Here is a 24,455-nt window from a genome sequence, read left to right on the forward strand (position 1 = left end):
ACTCTCAGGTTGTGGCTTCATCTACAGGATCTACTTTACAGTTGATAACCTGCTCAACCCCAATGCCTATGTTGGTTCGAGTCCCGCATCGTTCACAAAATTTTGTTTTTCAAATTTTATTTGTGTATAAGATTCCATTTAGGAACCAAAACATGAGAGAGCCACGCTTTTGTTTATTAACTTAGTATGAATGGGCATAATCTGTCAGTTCTGTTTGAAGTATTTCAAAGTGGTCTAATGCCGTGGAAATTAGCAGCATCATTCATGATCTCTTTCATTCAAACCAGTACAACCGTAATTATTACTTTTTGCGTTAAACCATCGGAGGTAGTAATAATGACACATCAGGTCATTTGTCTTTAAAATTTTTTTGTTTCATAAAATAACTCTACGAATGAAATGAAATCTACAACTTACAAGCAACCATTTTTTGACCATTGATCAATTCAAATTCATAATTTACTTCAGAATTTCATAAACTTTATACTATAAAGAATACCCCAGTATCACTTTAGTATATAATGTAATCAACGTAGCTACAAACCTCTCTATCAATAACATCTAAAAGATCACTGAATGATTTAGCATGTCTCAAGCCACACAAGTTCCTATAATCATTGTAACCTCGTACACCCATATCTCTACCGCGCTGTATGTCCATAGAGATTTGATCGAACACTTCTTGTAATTTTACTTTTGATTTTTCTCTATCTGAAATGCAACAGAGTTCGAATATTTATAATTAGAAATACAAATATAAAGAGCATAAATTCATAGGAAAATGCAAAGATACAAATTATATTCTAAACTTTCAATTTGATGAAAAAATATAGTTAACCTGATTAGTTCCTCCGTCCATCCACTTTCCAGCACTCTGGTGGAAAGTACCTCGGTTAATCTCATCTAAGATTTTGCCGGTTTCAAGCAGATTTTGTAAATTGAAACTTTCCTCGAGTACTATTTGTCCCACTTCTTCGTATTTCTCGTTATATAATCTGTTAAATATTTCAAATAATATACAAATTTACTAAAGTGTATCTATAATCCCATATAATTTTCATAACCATGCTACAAAAGGTATTTTCTCTTAGCTATTTAATAACTGTTCGTAAGGAAATTGAGACGTTTGAAATTGAATTTTTAAAACAAGATAGAAAAAATCAAATTCGACAAGTAAGTATAACATCACTTTTCTTTATTAGTAACTTAAATTAGTAAGTAGTAGTAGAGAATTTTCGTGATGATAAAGTTTGTATCATCGAATTCAATCTATTCATAAAAAAAATCGCTTAATTGTCAATTAAAGCTAGGGATACTTGACAAGATAGACTAAATGGATATACATAGGCACATTAGTGAAACTATTTTTTTTTATAATCATAATGCTAACACCAGGAACGATTAATATTACTTGTTATACCTACTACTTGCTTAAATTGATTAAGGAAGTTATTTGTTGGTAGATTTTTATGTTTGTCCCATGATCCCAGACAATGTTAAAAAAGAATGGGTTACGAAACTTATAAATTATTGTTAAGAAACGTTTATGCGGTAAAGTTTAGTATAATAAAAGGCATTAAAAGGCATAAAAGGCATTTATTTTCTCAAAATTGATTCCTTTAGATTTCTTTTTGATGTCACTTCTTATAGCTACTAGATACTACTACCGCTTCGGAAACAAATGGCGCTCTGAGAGAGAAGAAGCGGCGCAAGAAACTCTCCCAGCATTCTTTTTTTGCGCTCTTTTCAATAAAAATATACAATATTGTTCAGTCATTTCTATCGCTATAAAATAATCACAATCTAGTCCCAGGCTGTCCAATCATTTAGATATTCAGCAGTGGAGTAATAGGATTTACGACAGAGCCATTTTTTTTATAAAACATTTAAATTTATTTATAGATAATGCCTGAACAGTGGCTGGGACTTTATTATAGAAGAATACATTTACTGTTAAAGCTATTATGTATCTTATGAAGCCTACTAAAATTAGTTACAAGCAATCCCTTATTTCTAGTGTTATCATAATGAAAATCACTATTAAGAGCAAAAAGGTGAAGATTTTTGTGAACATATATTAAATTTTCATAAATGTACTGACAATGAACAGTCATAATATTTATTTTTTTTAAATTTTTCTATGAGAGACTGTTTATAACCAAGCTGATATATAGCACGAACAGCTCTCTTTTGCAGAGCAAACACTATATCAATGTCAGCAGCATGACCCCATAGTAATATACCGTACGTCATGATGCTGTGAAAAAACTGAAGTACACTAATCTAGCGGTCGCAACATTCGTGTACTCTCTAATCTTTCTAACTGCATATGCCACAGAGCTGAGTCTATCTGCTAGATGGGAAATATGTGGACCCCACTGAAGCTTTTTATCTAACGTGATACCCAAGAAGACCTTAGAACGTAGTACAACTTCCAATCTCTAGATCCAATCAAAGATTCAATATGTCATTTAAAGTTTTGTGAGTCATTATTAAATTATTTATTTATATAAATGTCTATCTAAATAATTCCACAGATTGGGAATAGACCTCAGGCTTTTTGATCAATTAATTTCATTGTAACTTTCTTCTCGGTCTGAGGCATAAATTTTCGAATTGCTGGTAGTTTACGACGTTCAATAAATAATTTAAAATCTTGTTTTGGAGAATAATATTTCAATTTGTTTAATTTTAACCACTATATATATCTACATAACACCAACTTGTTGTCAAGATGATTAAAAGAAAACAACTTACTTTATATTTCCGCTGAGAAATGTCCTGAAGAATCTAAGTCCAATAGCAAATTCAGCATAAACTCCAGGCTGGCTCTCTTCATCATATTGTTTGACATAATCAACATTATTTGATAAGAGGCCATAGCTCATCATATTTGAATAACCTTCGAAGTAGTTTCAACAATAATTTAATATAATTATTGGTTAGTATTAAATAACTAGTATATAGATTAGATTAAGTTTCAGGATGCTGCTGGGCTCACCGCGGTTTTGTTCGACGTCAGGCATGTTTGCTGAAGCAAGAACTGCGTTCGAGCTCAAACAGTATTCTGAATATGATAATGGGAAAACTGGATTCGCCAATATTGCAACGATTCATTCAAGTTCTTGTCCGATAAAAACACGCTGTCTCAGATTGTTACCAAAGATATGCACGCCTCGAACGCGAAGCGGCGAGGCGGCATATTTTTTTTTCTATTACTCTTACACATTATAAAAATCACATCAATACAAAGCTGAGACACTGATGAATAAAATCTGATACTTATTTTGAATTGTCGAATACGTATTAATATAAAAAAAGTTAAGTAAAAAAATTTATCGTGGACGTCCATTAGTCTGTGGTTCAAACAAACGGCGCGGTACGGATATCTCGAGAACGACTTGACGAAACGACTTAATTTTTTTTCCACAATTTTTAGAATTAAGCAGAGAAGGTTCTTTTCGAAAATCACTAAAAAACCGCAGGTTATTCGATTTTACTCGAAATTTTACTTTTACAAAAAAATATAGCATAAGCGTTCGAGGCGTGCACTTTGGATTTTCCAATTTTTTTTGTGTTATTATGTATTATGAATTAATTATATTAAGCAAATCGTATAAATTGTAACATACTAACATAGTTTTTAAGCCTGTAACTAACAAAATATGGGCCAATGTTGCCCCAATAAAGAATTTTATTATTACTATTTAGTATTCAAAAAAAATACTAAATATTGTTTTACTTTGTATTAAAGCAGCATTTTGATCATATATGGTAAATAAATAGATTTGTGAATTTTTGCCGATTTATTTGTCCAAACATATATTTTTTCCAATATTTAACGGGACCATAATATACCATGATTCAGGGAATTTTAGGTTTCCTTTAATTAAACACTTGCTCCTGCCCCAATATCCTGCTATTTAAAAAAATACTTTACTGTTGAAAGCCATGATAGCTTCAAAAGTCAGAGATATGTTTATAACATTACAACTCGATAGATCGAAGCACTGGGAGTCCCATGGGATTTATAAAAGTATCTGTCTATAACAAAGATATACATGCTCTACTATATATATATACTTTTAGGTTGTAACAAAGTCAATACAAATATGATTAGTATAACAACATACTTACCCATAATATTAGGCAAGAGTTCATACATAAATATATTGGCAGCAGTTGCTATATTGATTTGTCGAGCAACCTTGAATAATCTGTCGTCTTTCCAGCAAGGATTTAACTCGTGAAGTGCCTTAGCGAGTCGATTGTGTTCTCGCATGAAGAATATTGCAAGCGTCGTCGTACGAATATCCATAATGTCTATTGTTGGTAAACCTTAAGAGTAAGGTAGAATATGTTCAAAATAGGACTTTAAGAAAATAATTAAGATATATTATGTCGTAGTAGAGATCGTCGAGCCACGAGCGAGTACGAAAATGTTTCGGTACGCGTCTTGGCTCGGGTGTAATTGACGTGCGGTGCGAGTGCGGTTCAGATCAAGCAGTCAGGGAAGAACTATCGAGCGAGGCGGTTGCCTGAACACCACATTCTTATTACGTAATTTATTATAGCTATGAAGTAACTTAAAAGCTTTGTGAAGTGAAACTGTCGTGTTAAATGCCCACGATAATGGACAACCACAAAGATTCTGACAATATGACCAGCCTTGCCCCGTCTGATATTATATATTATGATATATGTCTCAGAAATAGATTAAGAATTAATCTTAATTTCTCGTTGTCAGTTCAATGACATTCTATACATATGGACATTTTATCATTAGCAGTCTGATAACGGTACGGCAAATGTGTGCAAAAAGACAATGTAAGCACACTTTTCTCCTTAGTCGTGTGTCAACTGTGTGTCAATCAACAAACCTAAGTGTGCTATAAAAAGTACATAAATAATACAATAACGGCTCAAAAAAAAGATGTTGTGTCTTATCATCGATAAGGTTAATTTATTAATATAAGATTGATACGCAAAAAGCGTAAGTAATTTAATAAAAACGAATGTTTTTTCATTTAATACGGTACAATTATTGCCAAGTTCCCAGGCAAGAGCCGCTTGTCACAATTTTACAGATGTAAGGAAACAGCCATAAATGAAAACAATAGAGTCGCTCTATTTAACCGACTTCAAAAAATGAGGAGGCTCTCAATTCGTCGATATGTTTTTTATGTTTGTTACCTCAGAACTTTCGACTGGGTGAACCAATTTTGATAATTCTTTTTTTGGCAACCATGAGAAAACGATACAAGTCTTTAATTTGCTATGAGTATGTGCGCAACAAATTTACGAATAACTCAATATCGCGCCAACCGATTTCAATTATAGATCATTTATACGTCTAGCTAATAATCTAACATCTATGAAAACGTCATATAAAATAAATCAGACAGTTAACTCTATTTTGAGCATTGCTCGCACACTAACACAAAGTGACATACAAATCGCGAGTGTAAGACGTAGCTCGTCACGCAAACTAAAGTAATAAACTTGGGCGTGTTTCTATTGGGTGTCTAACAGCAAATGGTTGTCAATCTCACAGAATATGTATGTCTTTAAACTGTTCTGTGGTCAATCTAGACGTATAAGTTTTCTAAGTTATCAATAATATTATTAATAGTCAAATTATGACGTATTGAAATCTACGCCGGCGATATCACCGATTCACAGGACTCGTCATAATAATACCAATATATATTATACAAACAAAGATGGGTGCTCTTTATAAAATAATCTGTCAAATAAATCAACAACAAGTCTCACCAATTTTATAACAAAGGTTCTGATCTCCGTCGTGTCGGAAGCAATCATTCCCGCTGATTGGAACATATCGATTGTCTCTCAACTTCAGTCTCAACATGCCATTCTTGTAAGATCTCACAGGATCTTTGGATTTCTCCTCCGCACCATATATAACTGATAGGTCAAGTAACGGCGTCTGGTAATTGATCTGTGAAATAATGCTAGTTTTAACTCCCTTTATTAAGTTTTGTTATAGTATATCTATAATAATTATGACAATCCAAAATTATACATTTTGTATAACCATGAGATCTGGTTCACTATTTCTCTATGGCCCCTTGTTTTTTCTTCACCTTTATCAAGTTAAGTGTTTTGTCGTATATTCTGTGTTTAACTAACCTCAATTAAATTGTATAACTATTTTAAACAAGAGATGAGTATTTATCGCCATTCTACCTCTTCCGCCCAAGAAATTTACTATAAAGAATATATAGAACTATATTGATGAATTGGCGAATAGGCTTAGTTCTGCAGCATAGGCGGTTAAGAAAATTAGACAGTTAACTGACATAGATACGGTGCGACTAGTAAACTTTAGTTATTTTCATAGAATTATGCCCCATGGTATATTGTTGTGGGGCAGTGCGGCCATCTTTGTGCTGCAGAAGAGGGCTATTCGCGCTATTTCTAACCAAGATCCTAATGAATCATTAAGAGAAAAATTTAAAGATATAAACATTTTGACTGTTGCTTCTCAATACATTTATGATAATGTTCTATATGTTCATAAGCACATTGAGGAATTTGCTAGAAACTGTGACATTCATAATGTTAACACGATGAACAAACATAAACTTGTTATGCCTACTACTCGATTAAGTCGAGTTAGTAAGTCTTTTATTGGGCAATGTATATTGTATATGCTTCTACAATATGATCCCAGAAAATGTACAAAACAAAATAGGTGTTACGAAATTTAAAAGAATTGTTAAAAAACGTTTATGTGGGAAAGGTTACTATAGCATAAACTATTTTCTTAATGACACCACAGACTGTGAATGTAGCTAACACCCTCAGGCTCTTTAATTATAAATGTTTATTGTACGATATCACATTGTAATCCATATTTTATATAAAAAAAGCCCACTGAGTTTCTTGCGCCCGTTCTTCTCAGGTCTGAGTCTTTTTGGGATGGGTGGCAGTTTTTCATGTTCAATAAGAGATTTTGAATAAAAATATTGCAATTTGAATTTAATATAGAAACTATTGCAATTGTAAAAGTTTTATTATTTAGTTAAGAATTATTAATTCCTTTTTCTTATTTATTGTTTGTCTTTGTTTGTTTGTAAACATACCCTGGCACCGATCAACAGAGGCACTTGCAAAAAAATCAGTATGTCTTATATATAAAATTAAGGAATTTTTACCATAAAAAATACTTATTCGATACAAAAAGCGCGTGCACCTTCATGAAAGGACGGTGACGCTCTCGTGATTCCTCTGGTGTTTCAAGAGAATGTGGGCGGTGGTGATCACTTAACATCAGATGACCTATACGCTCGTTGGCCCTTCTCGTCCATAATAATCGTGAACACTATTATACCATACTCATGAAGTATCAAAATAAGTTAATTAAGCTCTTAAAAAGATACGGTGTTTTACAAAAAAGGAATAGTTTATTGTTTGGCTGTTGCTTATTCCAATATAACTTGTAAAAATACATTATGGCTTCAGATTATTGTTGTACTAAACTGTGTTTTTCTTGAGATGTAACTTGCCCTCATTTAGCACAGATGAGGATAGAAAAGCCTACATTATGATTTAATTTATCTGCGTGGATTATGGACGTGATTTTTGCAATTTCAAGGACAACATAAGAATTTCGTTTTTTAATGGCAATAAGGGACGAGACGAGCAGAATGTGCAGGTGATGGTAACTGATACGCCCTGCCCATAATAATGCAGTGCCACTCAGGATTCTTGATAAAGTGAAATATTCTGCGCGGCACTACAACTGCGCTCGAAACCTTGAGACATAAGATGTTAAGTCTCATTTGCCCAGTAACTTTACTAGCTACGGCGCCTTTCTGTCCGAAACACAGTAATGTTTTCATATTACTGCTTCATGGCAGAAATAGGCGCTGTTGAGGTTCCCATAATCTAGGTGGGCCTCTGTGCAAAGGAGCCTCCCACAGGCCATGTACATCCGTGTTCTTAGAAAAGAAAGTCTTGATAGATGGACAGACAGTTTATCGACCGAATAATCTTAGAAAAGGTCTTTTTCACGTTTGAATATCAAAAAATATTAACAATTTCAATCGTACGTGTTCAATAAATTGTTTAGTAATTCTCATTGTTATGAAGATGAGGAAAATAGTGTTCAAGTTAAAAGGGTCAGTTCATGGAATGAAAGAAACACAAAAAAAGTGTGTTTATTTATATGTAGGCACGCAATAAGTTATTCTATTTTGGCATAATAAAACAAAAATCTTTAAAAATATATTCCTTGTGCTATTTTACGTTCGTAGGAAAAACAATATTGTAATAAAGAAAGTATAAATACAACCAATTAAAATTGGTTGTATTATACTGCATATTAAATACAAGCATACAAGCGTACCTGTTCGGGCATTAAATCCCGCGTGCAACTTATTTCTTGGAAGGTCTCAGCTCTCGAAGGTCTAGAAGTTAAGACAGCGAATATTCGTCCCTTTAAGATAAGGGTTGGGAACCTCTATTGGTATACATTTGGTGTCCTGTGAACTTTGTGATGTACAACAGTGCTGCCTTTTATAAATGAAATCAACTAGAAATAAATAAAAATGTTATCATAGGCTATGATAATATAAAAAATATTTTAACAAAAAAACAACCGACTTCAAAAACACTATTCCAAAACAATAGATATGCACTAAAAAGTATAAAAATAATTGCGTATTTTTACACAAATAAAATTTGAAAAACAAAATTTTATGAACGATAAGGTATTCGAACCCACGACCTCCGGCGTTAAAACTCCAACTTTTGATCCTAGAAGTAAGGGTTATCACTTTAAAAACATAACAAATTGTTGCGTATTTTTATACAATCTAATTAATAAATCTAATTCTAGTTACGATTATTGTTATTTTTGGAATCGGTGTCCTTCCGCCGAGACCCGCTCTCGCCTCTCGCCTCCTCACTACTCAAGCTCAAGATATTGTTTTGGAATAGTGTTTTTGAAGTCGGTCGTTTTTTTGTTGAAATATTTTTTATTTTTAGATTTTTAGTGAATTTGAAGTACACCAACTAACAATTTATCTAATTATGTGTAGATTGAGAGTTGACTAAGAATTGAAGAGTTCCGTTACTTTGTCATGGATTCCGTAATCAGAACCTAATCAAACTCTCACCAAACTATATTTGAAGTATATCCTTTCCAATAAAAAAATCATCGAAATCGGTTGGCGCGATATTAAGTTATTCCTAAATTTATCACCCACTTTGCTATACGTATGTATATCAAATTTAAGACTTTTTTGGTTTTCTCATGGATTCCATTTTCATTGAAGCACCAGCATTTAAATAAAAAATCGTTTCACCCAGTCGAAAGTAACAAACATAAAAAAAATACCGACGAACTGGACGAGGAGGAGGTTCTCCTCCTTTTTTGAAATCGGTTTAAAATTAAACATAAAATCATATTAAAGATGTAAATACATAATAATATCACAATTAAAATTCTATTCACATTCTTCTGAAAAAGCGTTACAAATGTAATACCAAGAAATTTAGACTTAAAATCTCACAAAGCGGAAAGATTTGTATTTTGTGATGTAAAATGATTTTTCTAATGTTTTATGATGCTATTACCCAAAGTGGAATAAAGAAAGAATGACGTGCATTTGTACAATGTTAAACGAGAATACAGAAGCAATTTAAACGTTTAAATTGCAGGCTAATTCTGATTCATCGAGGTAAATTGTTCTAGAAATACGAGTACACGGCTACTTTTTGATATTCTGACGTCCTTTATATCTTATATCTTTAAACGAGCAATTCTTGTATATATATATATATATACAATAGCAGTTGCAATAACAGTTGGAGCTGTTTCCGAGATTTAGATTATATATATATATATATATAATCTAAATCTCGGAAACAGCTCCAACGATTTTCATAAAATTTAGTATACAGGAGATTTCGGGGGCGATAAATCGATCTAGCAAGGATTCAATTTTAAAAAATGTAGTTTTATCCGTGTTTTAATGAGAGCAGCTACAATAACATTAGAATACAAAGGTAAATTTCGCCACTATATACAAGACTGTAATACCTCAGATGAGACATTGGGTGATCCGGAAAGTAGAAGACCCCGGTTTGAATCCAGATGTCCTATAAGTTTTTTTTGGTCAAGTTTTGTACATTCTTAAAAAACGGTCGTCCGGATACTAGTAAGTTTAATGCAGTATAACTTATATTTGTATATAAAACTTTATGTTAAACAACATAAATGGACCAATTATTATTTTATATTACTTTATATAAATAATAATAAAACTTGACCACTAAAACATTTGCTTGTATCAAGACAAAAAATGTGCCTTCTCCTATATTTGTAAGAACCTTAGCTATAAATGTTCTTCCAAATAATGAACTTTGACTACTACATGATAAACAAGTGTAGGGTCACCGAGTTATTCGCCGATCTTACCCTTTTGTACTACCTGCCCCTTTTCTATGTGTTAACACATATTTTGAATGTCCTCATGTTGTATCGGCTTAAATAAGGGGAAAACATTCCCTTGAGAGTGGAACATAATGCTTTCTATACACTGTATTAAGATCAAAAACAAATTAAATTAAATTTTAGCACAGAAACCTATAACATATATTTTCAGGGCTGTCAAATATTTTTTTTATAAATTATATGTATATTATATACATATATATGCACATTTTATTAAAAAAGTTGGGAGAGTTTCTTGCACCATTCCTTCACTCTCAGGGCGCCATTTGTTTCCAAAGCGGTGATAGCATTTGAACGGACATCAAAAAGAACTCCAAGGAAATAAATTTTGAGAAAATAAATGCTTTTTATGCCTTTTAATTGTTATTAACAAATGTTGTATTGCGTAATATGTATTATATTGTGTTGCGTGATCTTACGTTAGATAGACTGTGACAGCGGTGAACTCGTCTAAAAAAAGCGGCAAACTGTAACCTCCATTTTCAGCAAATGCACGCACACTTATACAAATCGACTAAGGTATTGTGAGTGTAAGACGTAGCTGTCACGCATACTAAAGTAATAAACCTGGCCTGTTACGGTACATTGCCTAACAGAAGGAGGATCGAGCTCTATCTAGATGTATAAATTAATTATCTAGGAGATAAACAATAAAATCATCAAAACGTGAAGTAGAGACAGGTTTTCGTACTCGAAGGAAATGACACAGTTTCGGTAGCATAAAAAATAATTTCTAATATAGATAAAGTACTTACTAGGACCATTCATAGCGCTTAAATCTTTATGGATTAACTCAATGAAGTGAATAGCGGCCGCATTGAACGCACTTGTATCCGGGAAGAAACCAACTCTTTCGAGAGTTGTACGAATTTTGCGAGCTGACGGTAACGGCTTGCCATTTCTGCCTGTCCTTATTTCCTGACCTGAAATTTAATTCTTATAAAACTGCGATCTTTTATATAACGTATAATATCATATGATGTTAAAATGTGGATGAGTATTTAACTGATTGATAACTTCACCAGTGGGAGGCTACTTTGCACAGGATGCCGGCTAGATTATGGGTAACAACAACGGCCCCTATTTCTACAGTGAAGCAGTAATGTGTAAACATTACCGTGTTTCGGACTGAAGGCGCCGTAGCTAGTAAAATTACTGGGCAAATGAGACTTAACATCTTATGTCTCAAGGCGACGAGCGCAGTTGTAGTGCCGCAGAGAATTTTAGGTCTTTCAAGAATCCTGAGCGGCACTGCATTGTAATGGGCAGAGCGTATCAACTACCATCAGCTGAACGTCCTGCTCGTCTCAACCCTTATTATCATAAAAAAATTATAAAATCATGTTCTCAAGGTCAAATATTTACCGTTGGCATAATCAGGCTTAAGGAGACGTAAGTATGGACGACCGGCAGCACCAGCCGCTGGGTATTTGTAATTATTACAAGTACCGCTCACTCGACTTCCTTCTTGAACTGTGCATGACTTTATATCAACTGTACACTGCCTGTAATAAATAAAATATTATCATAAAAAATAATTATAAAACGGAATTAATTTTCCAAATATTCGACCTTAATATATATGAATATTTTAAAGAGCTGTTTGACTTGAGAAATACCTAGCATGCTAAAGTCAAAGTCAAAAATTCTTTATTTGCCAGAAACATTCACACGTAAATATGTTACAAATTTAAGAGTAGGCACCAATGATATTATACTATCATTGGTAGGCACACGTTTCGTCTTGACAGATATGCAAATATTTCATTATAACCTAAAACAATCAATAATTACTGCTACATTTAATTTGACCAACGTAAAGCTATATTAAAAATTCTACAATATACAATAACAATAATTAATGAAATGTTAAGAGATAATGTAGTAAAAATAATCACAAAAAATATAATATTAAAAATAGTATTGGTGCCAGTTACCACTTCGTTTGATAATATTCGTTTATTAAGTGTTAATCATTTAAATTTAAATCTATTTAACACTGTCTCCTTTCTTATTTCGTTTGGTAATTTATTAAATATTTTTACACACGTAGCATTCTATCAAATTAATGCAACCATACACTGTACAGATCTTGAGAAAGTTATTCAATGCAAACAAAAATACGGCTAAAGGAACTTCACTTCGCGTGGTTTCAAAACCATATCAATAAAACAATAACAAGTCATTTTTCTGGCCATAACTGGAAGCATGGCGGTGATCACTTACTATTAGGTGAACTACTCAGCTCTATTGATGTCCAATGCAATAAAGATTAAGATAAATGTTATCTGTATATTATTGAATAAATTAATATAATAATAATAATAATAATAATAATAATAATAAAACAGAATTGGAGTATGCTTTTGTAGTGTCTTCAACAAATAACACCAAAATTAAGATCTGTGTGTTTTTATTAAGTAGCTATGACTAAAACAAGATTATTATTATTATGTTAACATTGTTATATATGATTTACCTATAATATGTTTATAAGAACAAGTGATAGTAAAAACTAAGAAAGATACGGTTAACATAATCTATCTTGCGTTGCAAGTTAAAAATTGCCTAATTATTCGATTTTGGTTCTGCGGTGTTTATTAATAGAACATGGTTGATTAACCTGCGCGCGGAGCTAAGACGCTATCTAGCTATGTCTAAAAACCCCGAAAAGTTAATTTCATCTAAATAGTTTCAGCCGATTCCGAGATGTAATAATGTAGATAGTTTGGTAGAGAATTTGTATTTGACAAAAAAATATATCGGCTATACTCATCAACACAATCGAAACGCTAATAGCACGCTAATAGCGAATCACAATTAAAGAAAAAATAAAATTAATAAAAAACTGAGTACAAAGTCGACTTTGGCAACTATAATAAAACTTGAACAATTAATTCAAGTAACTCAAGAAAAAGAACTTACTCAAAGGCTTTTTGTGATCGAAGTTGTTTCTTGAGCTCTTCATTAACTTTTTTCCCACTGTATAAATCAAATAAAACACAATTTATTTGCAGACATACGGACAGAAAGATAATAAGTCGTAAATTATACATTTTCAATTACTTCCTCTTTCTTTCAAGAGCACAATCATACTAATACGAAAACTGTTAGCCGAACTGAATTTGATCAACTGTAACATTACGCGATGTGTCAATTATGAAGTATAACAAAAACTTTTGCATGTCTGACATTGTTTGAAGACCTGAACGATACATATATTCATAAGTATGCAAATATCAAACACCTAAATAAGGTAACCGATAGCTACATTATCATTACAAGCTAATTATTATTATAAGGCTGAAGAGTTATTATATCATAGCGAGACTCATAAGAAATAATGTAGAATTAGACAACACTTTTCTGTCAAAATTTTGAATATTTACAAAGACGTAAGTAAGCAGGAAAAATAAACGCTTTAGAATGAATTACAAGCGCACCCTGGTGTACCCCTTTTTATAGAAAAAGTGACGAGTCGTTCACTCGATAGTAAGTTATACGCACAGCCAATGCTGGTTACAATGTAATTAGGATTTGCCGTTTAGGATTAACAATACACCTGAAATTCTGACTGATATCGCAATGCGCTCGTCAGTTTGAGACATAAAATGTTATTTAGTACAGTAATTTAACTAGTTACGGCGTCTTTTTAAATAGGCACACAAATAGTGCTTCCACGCTACTAATTGACGGCATCACCAAACCGGCTTCCTCTGCAAAGAATAAAGAGATTCCTATGCCTATTTTTCTATAAATAAGCCAAGATTGGTATTGTATGACAAATAATAATAAATTCTGATGAAACCGCAGGAAATGTTTGAATATTTCTGCATATTAAACAATATCAAAGAATACCTAAATTATTTTATGTGATAAAGTTAAATAATAAGGTATCTGCTGATGTTAGCATAGATAGAGTTTCTCATCTTTCTGTTGCTCCACTAGCAAATTCATTACTCAAAATGGATTGTAAAAGATTTACTGCATCTCTATTTTGGTACAAAAATTGATTTGGATGACGGAGAAACACTGCACACAGACATACTTAGTTCTTCTGCTACTTATTATTTTGGAAGAATAGGAGAAAAGACCGCAGGGGTCATCTGATGTTAAGTGATCATGATCGAGTGATCGAGCTGTTCACAGAGTCCTAACTTCCTACTAAATAATTCTGATCAAATAGCATTATTCAAGAAGTTCTTCGTTGCAGCCAATTGACTCCAGATCTGGTTGTGTGGGCTGGCTTACCTTGGTCTATTCATAACCCCCATATTCTTTGAAGCCAGTGGTTTCAACTTCTAGACAACATAGAATTATATATTACTGAAGGATTGGCGGACAGACTTAGTTCTGCAGCATACGCGGTTAAAAATATTAGACAATTGACTGATATAGGCGGCGCGACTAGTTTACTTTAGTTATTTCCATAGCACCTATGGTATATTGCTATGGGGTAAAGCTGCCGATATTAATACAATATTTGTGATGCAGAAGAGGGCTATTCGTGCTATTTACAACCTTGTGAATTTGAACCAGGAACAGATATAAAATTATAATGCCTAATGATTTATATGTTTTTACAACAAGATCCCAGAAAATGTTCAAAACAAATGTATTACGCTATTCAAAAGAATTGTTAAAAACATTTGTGTGGTAAAGGTTACTATAACATAAATGACTTTCTTAATGATACCATGATTGATAATGGAGGACCCGCCTCAGGCTGTTAAATAATAACTTTAATTCTACGATATTAACCATTGTTTGTAACCAAATTTTTATGAAAAAAAAAGAATAAGCCCGCTGAGTTTGTTGCGCCCGTTCTTTTCAGGTCTGAGGCATACTTTTTGGAATGGGTGGTAGTTTTTGACTTTAAATAAGTGATATCAGACCCTATTTTGAATATGAATATTAAAATTAAAATTTGAATTGGCAATCGCAAGTGATTTTGAGTACTCAGTATTGGGTCTTGACTAGATGAGGCATTTAGGTGAGTGATGTCCCAGCGCAGATATTCGACAAATATTGATTGACGCGTAAACAAGGGTCATTTGTGACTTAAACTGTACAAGGTTCATTGTTCCCTATTAAGCAACCTTCTGAAGAAAGGATTTAATTACAGATAGAAGAATCTTCCGGCACTGGTCAACGATTTTCTAAAATGGAACTGCATGGCCGTATAAAGCGATATCTCTAGTACTAAAACGGCATAACTATGCTTTCTGGAAGCATCCATAATATCATTCTTATGGAGAAGAAATAGTCTAGGCGTTAACACACAGCTATGCCATGTGTCATGCCTAATTTGAATGTTTTCAAAACACAAAATTGGTACCAATTTTTTATATTTAAGTGGTATCTCTCACTTCTGGGATTAAATTTGTAAGACCTGTTCAAAATTATGGTCATCTAGACGGTTGGCTCAGTTGGTAAGAGCACTCGGACCGAATCCGAGAGGCGCGGGTTTGAGTCCCGCATCATTTATTTTTGGTACAAATTAAATTTATCAAACTTAATGATATTTGTTACATTATATTCACGTATGCTTTGTCGACACCAAAAAGAGATATACGAGTAGCTTAGTGTAATTTGGATCTTGATTTACTGCGTATAGAAAAACACGAAAGAAAAGCACACAGAAAAAAATTGTATCAATCACTCTTGACTATTATTGTGAAGTAAATACAATGTTTTTAGTCCAATTAATCAAGCTCATTGAATGATAATGTTTAATTTCCATTTTAAATACACGCACATAACATACGACACGCGTGACCTACTCCAGCATTCAGTAATACTCGTTCATACTAGCGTTGCAAAGATATTAATTATAACAGCGAGTTATATTACCCAATAGAAGAAAAGTATTAAATATTTATAGTATTATAGACCATCACTCAACAATAATATTAGTAATGATTACTAGATTTCTTTTTCTTCGCTATAGGCGTCTGGAAGAGCCTGTTGTTGTCCGTGATATTATTGTCTGCGATCAAGCCGGCGTTTTTATACGTGACGTCACGAGGTCAATAATGCAGATGAGCCATCACAATATTTAAAAGAATTGTTAAATAAATATTAGTTAAAAAAACTAAAATACACGCTTTTTATAGAAAACCGAACTAAAAAAATAGAAAATTTTATTTGAAATTTAAAATTAACATCAATTCCTGCTTTACCATAGATGAAAATTATATACCTTAAAAGAATCTTATTTTGTAAATTGAATAATTCAATAATTTTATCAAATGTACTGTCATCGATTCTCGATAAATCTATGATGTTTGAATGAAATCTGGGCGTTTAAAGTGGATCTAAGTCTCTCACAAATGAGTCCGTTACAAACAAACATGAAGATAATAAAATGCGTGTAACAACGTTCATGTGGTTAAAATCTGCCAGGATAACATAAATGTCTTTTTTAATGATACCACTGATTGGGAATTAAGCGACCATCCACAGGCTATTAAATAATGAATTTTTCAGACCTAGTATTCTGATGCAAAGGCGAGGCATCAAGGAGAGTGTCGTCGAAGAATGTTAAACGACGAAAGGTTTTTTTATGGTTAGCGCCCAAATAGGAGTCTTACGGGGATTGATTTGTTCAAAGTTCATTTTGACCGATTTCGCTATTTTCTCAAGAAAAAGAAAGGAAATATACACAAAAAAACTGTATCATTACTATAAGTATCCTCTGTATATATATATTTAAAGATTCTTGTATTTTTAAATTAACATACAAGTTGCACTTAAAACTTATTTTCACTAAGGTTGTATTCCTCAGCTAATCTGTAAACAACCTGTTCAACTCATAACAATAATCCTAAGTTTTACTAAACCCGAATAATTCTGGCTTTAGTCACTTCATTTCGCTGGTATCACGAGTTCTCTGTAATGATAACCTATAATTGCACGTTGCCAGATCCATTAACTTCGTCCAAATTTCCTCTGAGATGGACTTCTCGCAATAAAACTGAATGATCTTACTAAGTTCTTCTTACCCTCCGACCAAAGTCTGAAGTAGGTGGTGTAATGGTTTTGCTGAGATTATTTAGAATTTCGGGGCTTATTCAGCTTAAATTAAACCACTAATTTAAAAGGTTTTTAAAAAGGATCTTTCAAATTAGGTTTTCTAAAGATGGACAATCTTTCGTTTATCCTCAATGTAAAACTATTGTCGCAAAATACACAATTGGTACTATAATAAACATAGTTTTTAGTAAAACATTATTCTTATTTATGAATAAAATAGTGCAAAAATTTGTCGCGGTCACCAGGTTTCGTGTTAAGTCTACCAAGTAAGACTAATAATTAAAAGCTAGATACAGAAGGCAGATGTTTTGAAAGCAGTATGCATCGCGGGGAAGTTTCCTCAACCTGTCGCCTTAGACCGTTTGTTCACCGCCACCGTCACCGGAACGTCACCGAGAACGAGATGACGGCGCCGTAGCGTCTTTTATCTTTGGATGCATATTCAGTTTTATCCCACAAACACTATTTACTTTGTACAACTTCTATTAATTAATAAATTTTGTATTTAAATTACTTGGCCATTTTTATTTGTTGTACCTAATATATTTTTATATAAATAAATAAAAGCTATTGCGGTGTGACGACGACGTCGTACGTGGACACATTTAACGTGTTTTGTATTGTTGGCCTCTCGGCCAAGTTTTTTTATGATAATAATGGATGAGACGAGTAGGACGTTCAGCTGATGTTAATTGATACGCCCTGCCCATTACAATACAGTGCGGTACAATATATCAGCGGACGGGATGACGGCGCTCGAGTGACGCGCACGCGGTGGACACGTCATGACCTTAGAGTGACCGATGACTAAGTAAGCCACCGGCGAGATTTTCGTAACCTACGCTGGTGGGAATATCTAATTATTTGTGTTGGTATTGATAAAATTGTTTTGTTTTTTTAATATCTAATTATTAAAAAATTAACAAACAATATTAAGTTAAAGTGTATAGTAAAAACAACAATTTAAAATTGACTATACAGTTGTTATTACCTACTTGTTACTTATTATTGTAGTATGATAAGATACACAAATTTAACAAGACAATATTAGGATATTCTTAAATACTAGAGTAGCACAAATTCTTATTTGATTTTTGATTAAATTTAGACTTTTGAGTATTTTTTCTTGGGAATAAGATGTCATGAAAATCCGATCATATGCAATTTATAAGACTGTCCACGCGATGCTTACATTTCAGATCAAGTACTTAAGATGGTGGAATGTTTTTTATTATTATTACTATCATATAGAACATGTTAAAGATAAAATATTTTCTCTGTGTTGTTTTATAATTCAATTAACTAATGGCACTTTGTTTTCGATAGATATCATCAGTTATTTGTCCAATTATCTTTCGTTATTAAATTAATTGCTTACTTCACTTCAGTGATACAGTTACGACAGCGAGGACTCGATATAAGTTGAAGGCTTAAAAGAAAAATATTAAACTAAATATTATAATCATGATAAGTACTATTAAGTCAGTGTCACCAGCAGAGTTTCCAAAAAGGAATAATCTATTTTTCCAGGAACGAAATAATTTACATCAAATTCGACGCTTACTATATTTACAAGCAATTTTTGGAATAAATCGTTTGTACTTACTTGTGAACAATAAATTCATCCGATGGGTATTCTATTTCATCAGTGGATTTATAATATTTATAGCTGTTTCCAGTATCTTAACCGAGACATTGGCCCGAGCCAGTTACATAGTTGTAAAAGATGCCTTGGTAGTTGAATACATATTATTGTCTATAAATGCTCTTTTCTTAGTTCGAAGTACGGCAAAGAAGTTTATTAAGAATCTCAATTCTTTTGACGAATCTTTAAATATTTATACGAACAATAAGTTATCAAATGTTACTGTAGCACATACATTTTTGATCACTCTTGCTGTTTTTTATATGGTAACTGAAGGTTTATTTTTTTATGCTTATTACGAAACAGAAATACTTATGGATACTAAATATATTTTGTTGCTCATCACCACAATAGCTCAAGATGTAGAAATAATCTTAGTCTGTACAATGATAATATTTATGTTGCGAAGAGTAAAAGTTTTAAAAGGTCATGTAATTAAGTTATTTGTAATGCAGAATGAAATTATAATTGAAAAGAACACATTTGAAGAATTATCATTCAAAACTAATTTGGATATAAGTTCAGTTCATAAAGCATATGAACAGTTACATAATTGTTCAACACAGCTGAATAGAATGATTAGTTTTCCGGTAATATCGCTTTTTATAATATTTCGATAATTTATAAGTTTCATACTATGCATAATGATGTAGGTGATAATTTTTTTCAGATGATGGTAATAATATTTTCATCAGGATTGTCAACCATAATGTATTTAAAAAATATTGTAACACTGGTTCAAACCTCCAGGTTGGATGTTTTTGTAAGTTTGGTAATTAATTTATTAGGAACTAATAAAATTTATTTCGCCTCGTCCATATCTTTACCGGTCTTACAAATAAACTTGTTATAAAGTAATACCTGAGAATAAACCAAGGATATGCAAAACTTTGACAAATAAAGCTGACAATACAATGATATTCTAAATCTAAAATATACCGAATATCAAGCAGCCTTGCTAATAAACGCGGGAAACGTTATACGTTCGAATAAACCACAAATGATACCACACATTGGGAATGGAGCGACCGCTGGCTATTAAGTAATAGGTTTTATTGTACGATATTACATTGTAACCATTTTTTTATGAAAAATAGTAGTAGCTCGTTGAGTTACTTGCGCCCGTTCTTCTCAAATCTGAGCCATACCTACTTTTTGAAATGGGTATATGGATATAGTATCCTATTTTAAATAAAAATGTTTGAATTTAAATTTGAAACCAATCATAAGCAAAATGTGCATACATTTGTAATACACAATTTGTAAATATTTTGCATATTCTTGATTTATACTCAGATATAATTTTATACCACGTTTATTTGTCATGCCGTAGATTTTTACCATCTGTGTTTACTATTGTTTAATTATTGGTACACGAAAATCGTTTTCTGTTTGATCTAACATCACAAGTCGAAATTGCTATATATTTATGTCAGCCTGGTGGCCAGCCTTTAGTACCATTGTAACGTTGACCACATTTTGTATTTCTACTGAGATTAGTACTTTAATATAATATTTTCTTTTTCTGAGTTATAATACTTTCTTTGACTGAGATTCGTAGGTATGTATGGTGTATTCTTTTTTAGGCTTTTTATTAATTTTTTGTGTCAAAGAAAACTATTTAGTAGGTACCAAATTTCTTAAATATTCTGTAGTTCTGGATTTCTAGGTTTAAAAATTTAACCACTTCAATACAATTTTGCAGTTGGATCAAGTTCTAATGTTGAATATAATTTTATTTTGCATAAAATATACAATAATGGTTATACTGCCATGTTTCTTCTCAAATAAAACTACATCACAAGTCGCTGCCCTCCGTGCAATTCTTCACGATGCTGTAAATACTACATATACACTTCGTAAGTAATTGTAACTGTTTTAGATAATATAACTTTATAAAGTAATGAGTTTAAATTTTTGTCTGAGCATTATAACATAGGTTACTGCACATAAAATTACTAGAGGAAACTTTATTACAATTACTCTTTTCAATGCGTCTGTCTGTGTGTTAGGGAATTCTGCCGGGGTTATTACTTTCTCAATTTTGAGGGTGAACTGATCTGGTTAAGAAAAAGGTAGGTTAGACTAGTTAGGTAGGTATTACTCACAATATTGCGAGGTACCCTCCTAATTAAATAAATGAAAGTTATTTCTAGTGACACACTAATATTGAAAACTCACCCTTTAGACAGCCCTACTCACCCCAAAAGTACATTATTTTCAGTTGATATTTTAAAATGTGCTTACATTTGTTAATCGGCAAGTATAATTAATTTTTTTTGTTTCTTTTAAGCCTGATCGATTCAGCGACAGTTTCCTAAAAACAGTACTTTTGCTATAAAATAAAAGTAAAAATACATGCTTTATGGCGCTTTACTTTGACAGATCTTTTTTCGTATTTTTCGTGGCGTGGATACTTATGGCCTTGCATATAAACTCGGTATAAAGTTATAATTGATGATAAACAAAGAAAATGCAAAATGTTTACAATATCGTTGACAACACTGTCAATACAATGATAATTCTGAAGTTTTCCGAATGACAAGCTGCCTTGCAAATAAACGCGGGAAACGTTATACGTCCGAACAGACCATTCGTAAGCAAAATGTCTATTTGTAAACATTTTACATATTCTTGGTTTATGATTAGTTATAACTTTATGCCAATTTTATTTGTTAGGCCGTTAGTGTTTATACAATTCCTACTAGTAAGGTTTGTATTAAATTTGTTTTTAAGTTCCTTGTCACCCCGCAATCCCTTAACACCCCATTCTACGGTAATACATTTAGTAAAAAAAGACTTTCATTATAGTCTAATGATACGAGTATTTAGATACGCGTTAAATATAAACTAAAACTATTTTTTATACACCTACACGTATAATGTGAATCAATTAAAGAAAACAATTAAAATTATTTCGAATGTAGATAAATTATTATGATTGATTTGCTGAATGCAGTGAAGTGGCAGTGGGCAGGGCACATAGTTCGACTGACAGATGGCCGTTGGTCTGATCAAGATCGCGGGAATTCGTTGGATGAGGGCAGCGAAGGACCGATCGTCGTGGAAATCTTTGGAGGAGGCCTTTGTCCAGCAGACGAACGTCTTCCGGCTGATGATGCTGATGATGATGACAGAAACCGTTGCCTTACTATGTCCTCTAAAAAACTCTAAAAATTCTAGCTCTCCGGTGTATTTTGAGAAAATCAGTTCTGATAGTGATTGTGATTAATATATTTTATCACAAGTGTATTAAAATGTTGTGTGTGTTCTATACTAGTATAGAAATGTACCATAAATTATCATCATTATGAACTTACACACATCAAACTACAACCAAAATTTTATGAAAGCTGCGGGACTCGAACCCGCGACCTCTCGCGTTCCGTGCGAGCGCTCTTTCCGACTATGCCAATCGTTTGAGTGACGTATCGTCATAAAATCTTGTATGTTTTGTTCAACTCTCAGGTTGTGGCTTCATCTAATAAATAAATAAATAAATATTGGGCTTGATCAGGTTATCAACTGTAAAGCAGATCCTGCATCAGTTTTATGTGTGTAATTAATCCTGTAATAAAAATAATAATAAATTTAAAGTGAAGGTTATCACTTTAAAACATAACATATTGTTTAGATTATCAACTTCCTTCATTCTGTTTCATTCAAATTTTAAGTTTTGTTGGTTTTTATTTTAGAAAAGCAAGAGCGTCGTAAGCTGAAGGCGTTCTTACAGTTGACTCGAGACAGCGAAATATCTTATGCACTATGGGGAGTCATACGTATGGATATGTCGTTACCACTTAGCTATATGAGTCTGTGTACCACTTACCTGATTATTGTAGTACAATTCTCTAAGTTTATAGATTAGTTGGGCAAAGAAAAGTATTTGTAATCATTTCAAATGTTATATATGGTATAAGAAAAATGTTCTTTTCAAACGTTCGATATTAATTAGATTTAGATGAGCACATAATTAAGGTTTTTTATAAGCTAGACCAGATATAATATAGAAAATATAAAAATATTATAGAATAAAGAAACTGTATGGTTTACTATAAGGGCAAAGTAGGGTACTACTGAACTCATTATGCATGAAGAACAGGGTGATTATCAGATGGATCCCAGGGCATGCCGGAATCATAAGCAATGAAATGGCCGATGAGCTCACAAAAGGTGGAGCTAAAGAAGTCCAAAATAGTCTGAAACCTATTTGTGGACTGCCTAAGAGCACCATCCGACACACCCTGAGAAACCAATATCAACGAGAAGCACTTAAATGCTAAAACAACTCAACAGATTTAAGCCATTCCAAAGCACTGATAACGGAATTCAACAGTAGATACGCGAAAAAAGCACTATCATTGAACAGAAAAAATCCACGCACACTTACCAGGATGCTTACTGGGCACTGTAGCATTAACAAGCACCTCAGTGTGGTCGGAATAACAAACGATAAAACTTGAGGCTGATGAAACGCCTCTTCACCTACCCTGGTATTGCGGCCGACTAATGCATAAGCGTAACACCATCCTTGGCGACTATACCCTGCTCCCAGTTGCTGTTTGTAATACTCACGTCAAGAAGATACTGCGGTTTGTAAATGCGGCAGGGCTTGAAGACGAGCTATAAATATGAGTGGCGAACATAATACACTGGCCTTCAAAAGTAAGTATCACACTTTTAAAATTGGGATAACGTTTTAAGTTCACAAGATATACTTTCGAAATAAAAAGGACTCCAAAGAGAATTTAATTTTGTACATAAAAACTTTATAGTCGGTAACCTTCTTTTAAGAATTGGCTGAAAAAAAACTTTAAAAACAAAACCATTCCTTTTTCAAAGTGGACGTTTCCGAATTACAATTTTACCATTCACATTTTTCTTTCTGTTTTAAATTTTTTTCAAGATCGATGGGCCTTGTTTTAAAAATTTATGCTAAAAAGCACATAACATTTATTTATCATGCCTCTTTCAGTTGAAGAATGTGCTAGGATCATGGCTTTTCTGGAACTAGGCATCAGTATGCGTCGCACTGCAAGAATGGAGGGTGTGACGGTACGAACGTTCACGAAGGTAAAGCGAAGGTACGAAGAGACTGGACACCATCTGAGGAGACCTTGTAATGGCAGACCCAGGTGTACCAGTGCCCGAGAAGATCGTTATATTATTTCCACTGTGTTAAGAAATCGCCACCAAAATGCAGTTGAAGTCCAGCAACAGCTACTTCAGACCCGGAGGGACTACATTAGTGACAGTACAGTGAGAAGAAGACATGCTGAAGCAAATTTG

General features: G+C 32.8%; 3 protein-coding genes, 1 long non-coding RNA gene and 1 other non-coding gene across 5 annotated transcripts in view; 3 read left to right on the forward strand and 2 right to left on the reverse strand.

Moving 5' to 3' along the window:
• Nucleotides 1–8,425, reverse strand: part of LOC126966965 (peroxidase-like) — a 388,039-nt gene extending 379,614 nt beyond the window's left edge. The window contains exons 1-6 of the mRNA XM_050811281.1: nucleotides 8,375–8,425; nucleotides 5,776–5,962; nucleotides 4,138–4,338; nucleotides 2,758–2,902; nucleotides 889–995; nucleotides 545–711 (exon numbers count right to left, since the gene is read on the reverse strand). Coding sequence (XP_050667238.1) covers nucleotides 545–711; nucleotides 889–995; nucleotides 2,758–2,902; nucleotides 4,138–4,338; nucleotides 5,776–5,962; nucleotides 8,375–8,386 — 819 coding nt within the window. The 5' untranslated portion in view covers nucleotides 8,387–8,425. The remainder of the gene's footprint in view (nucleotides 1–544; nucleotides 712–888; nucleotides 996–2,757; nucleotides 2,903–4,137; nucleotides 4,339–5,775; nucleotides 5,963–8,374) is intronic.
• The window catches only part of LOC126966736 (uncharacterized), a 394,461-nt gene that overhangs the window by 320,050 nt on the left and 49,956 nt on the right, over nucleotides 1–24,455 (forward strand). The window lies entirely within an intron of this gene.
• Nucleotides 8,500–13,560, reverse strand: LOC126966785 (uncharacterized). Its single transcript, XR_007729806.1, has 4 exons — nucleotides 13,412–13,560; nucleotides 11,852–11,991; nucleotides 11,242–11,409; nucleotides 8,500–8,560 (listed from the first exon to the last, which is right to left on the reverse strand). It is a non-coding gene; the product is annotated as an uncharacterized LOC126966785 (long non-coding RNA).
• The window catches only part of LOC126966967 (uncharacterized), a 177,893-nt gene continuing 168,904 nt past the window's right edge, over nucleotides 15,467–24,455 (forward strand). The window contains exons 1-4 of the mRNA XM_050811282.1: nucleotides 15,467–15,479; nucleotides 19,191–19,384; nucleotides 19,643–19,756; nucleotides 19,837–19,902. Coding sequence (XP_050667239.1) covers nucleotides 15,467–15,479; nucleotides 19,191–19,384; nucleotides 19,643–19,756; nucleotides 19,837–19,902 — 387 coding nt within the window. The remainder of the gene's footprint in view (nucleotides 15,480–19,190; nucleotides 19,385–19,642; nucleotides 19,757–19,836; nucleotides 19,903–24,455) is intronic.
• Nucleotides 15,901–15,973, forward strand: Trnas-cga (transfer RNA serine (anticodon CGA)). The gene has a single exon. It is a non-coding gene; the product is annotated as a tRNA-Ser (tRNA).

Source organism: Leptidea sinapis, chromosome 11 (genome assembly GCF_905404315.1).
Source record: "Leptidea sinapis chromosome 11, ilLepSina1.1, whole genome shotgun sequence".
Lineage (NCBI taxonomy): Eukaryota > Metazoa > Arthropoda > Insecta > Lepidoptera > Pieridae > Leptidea > Leptidea sinapis.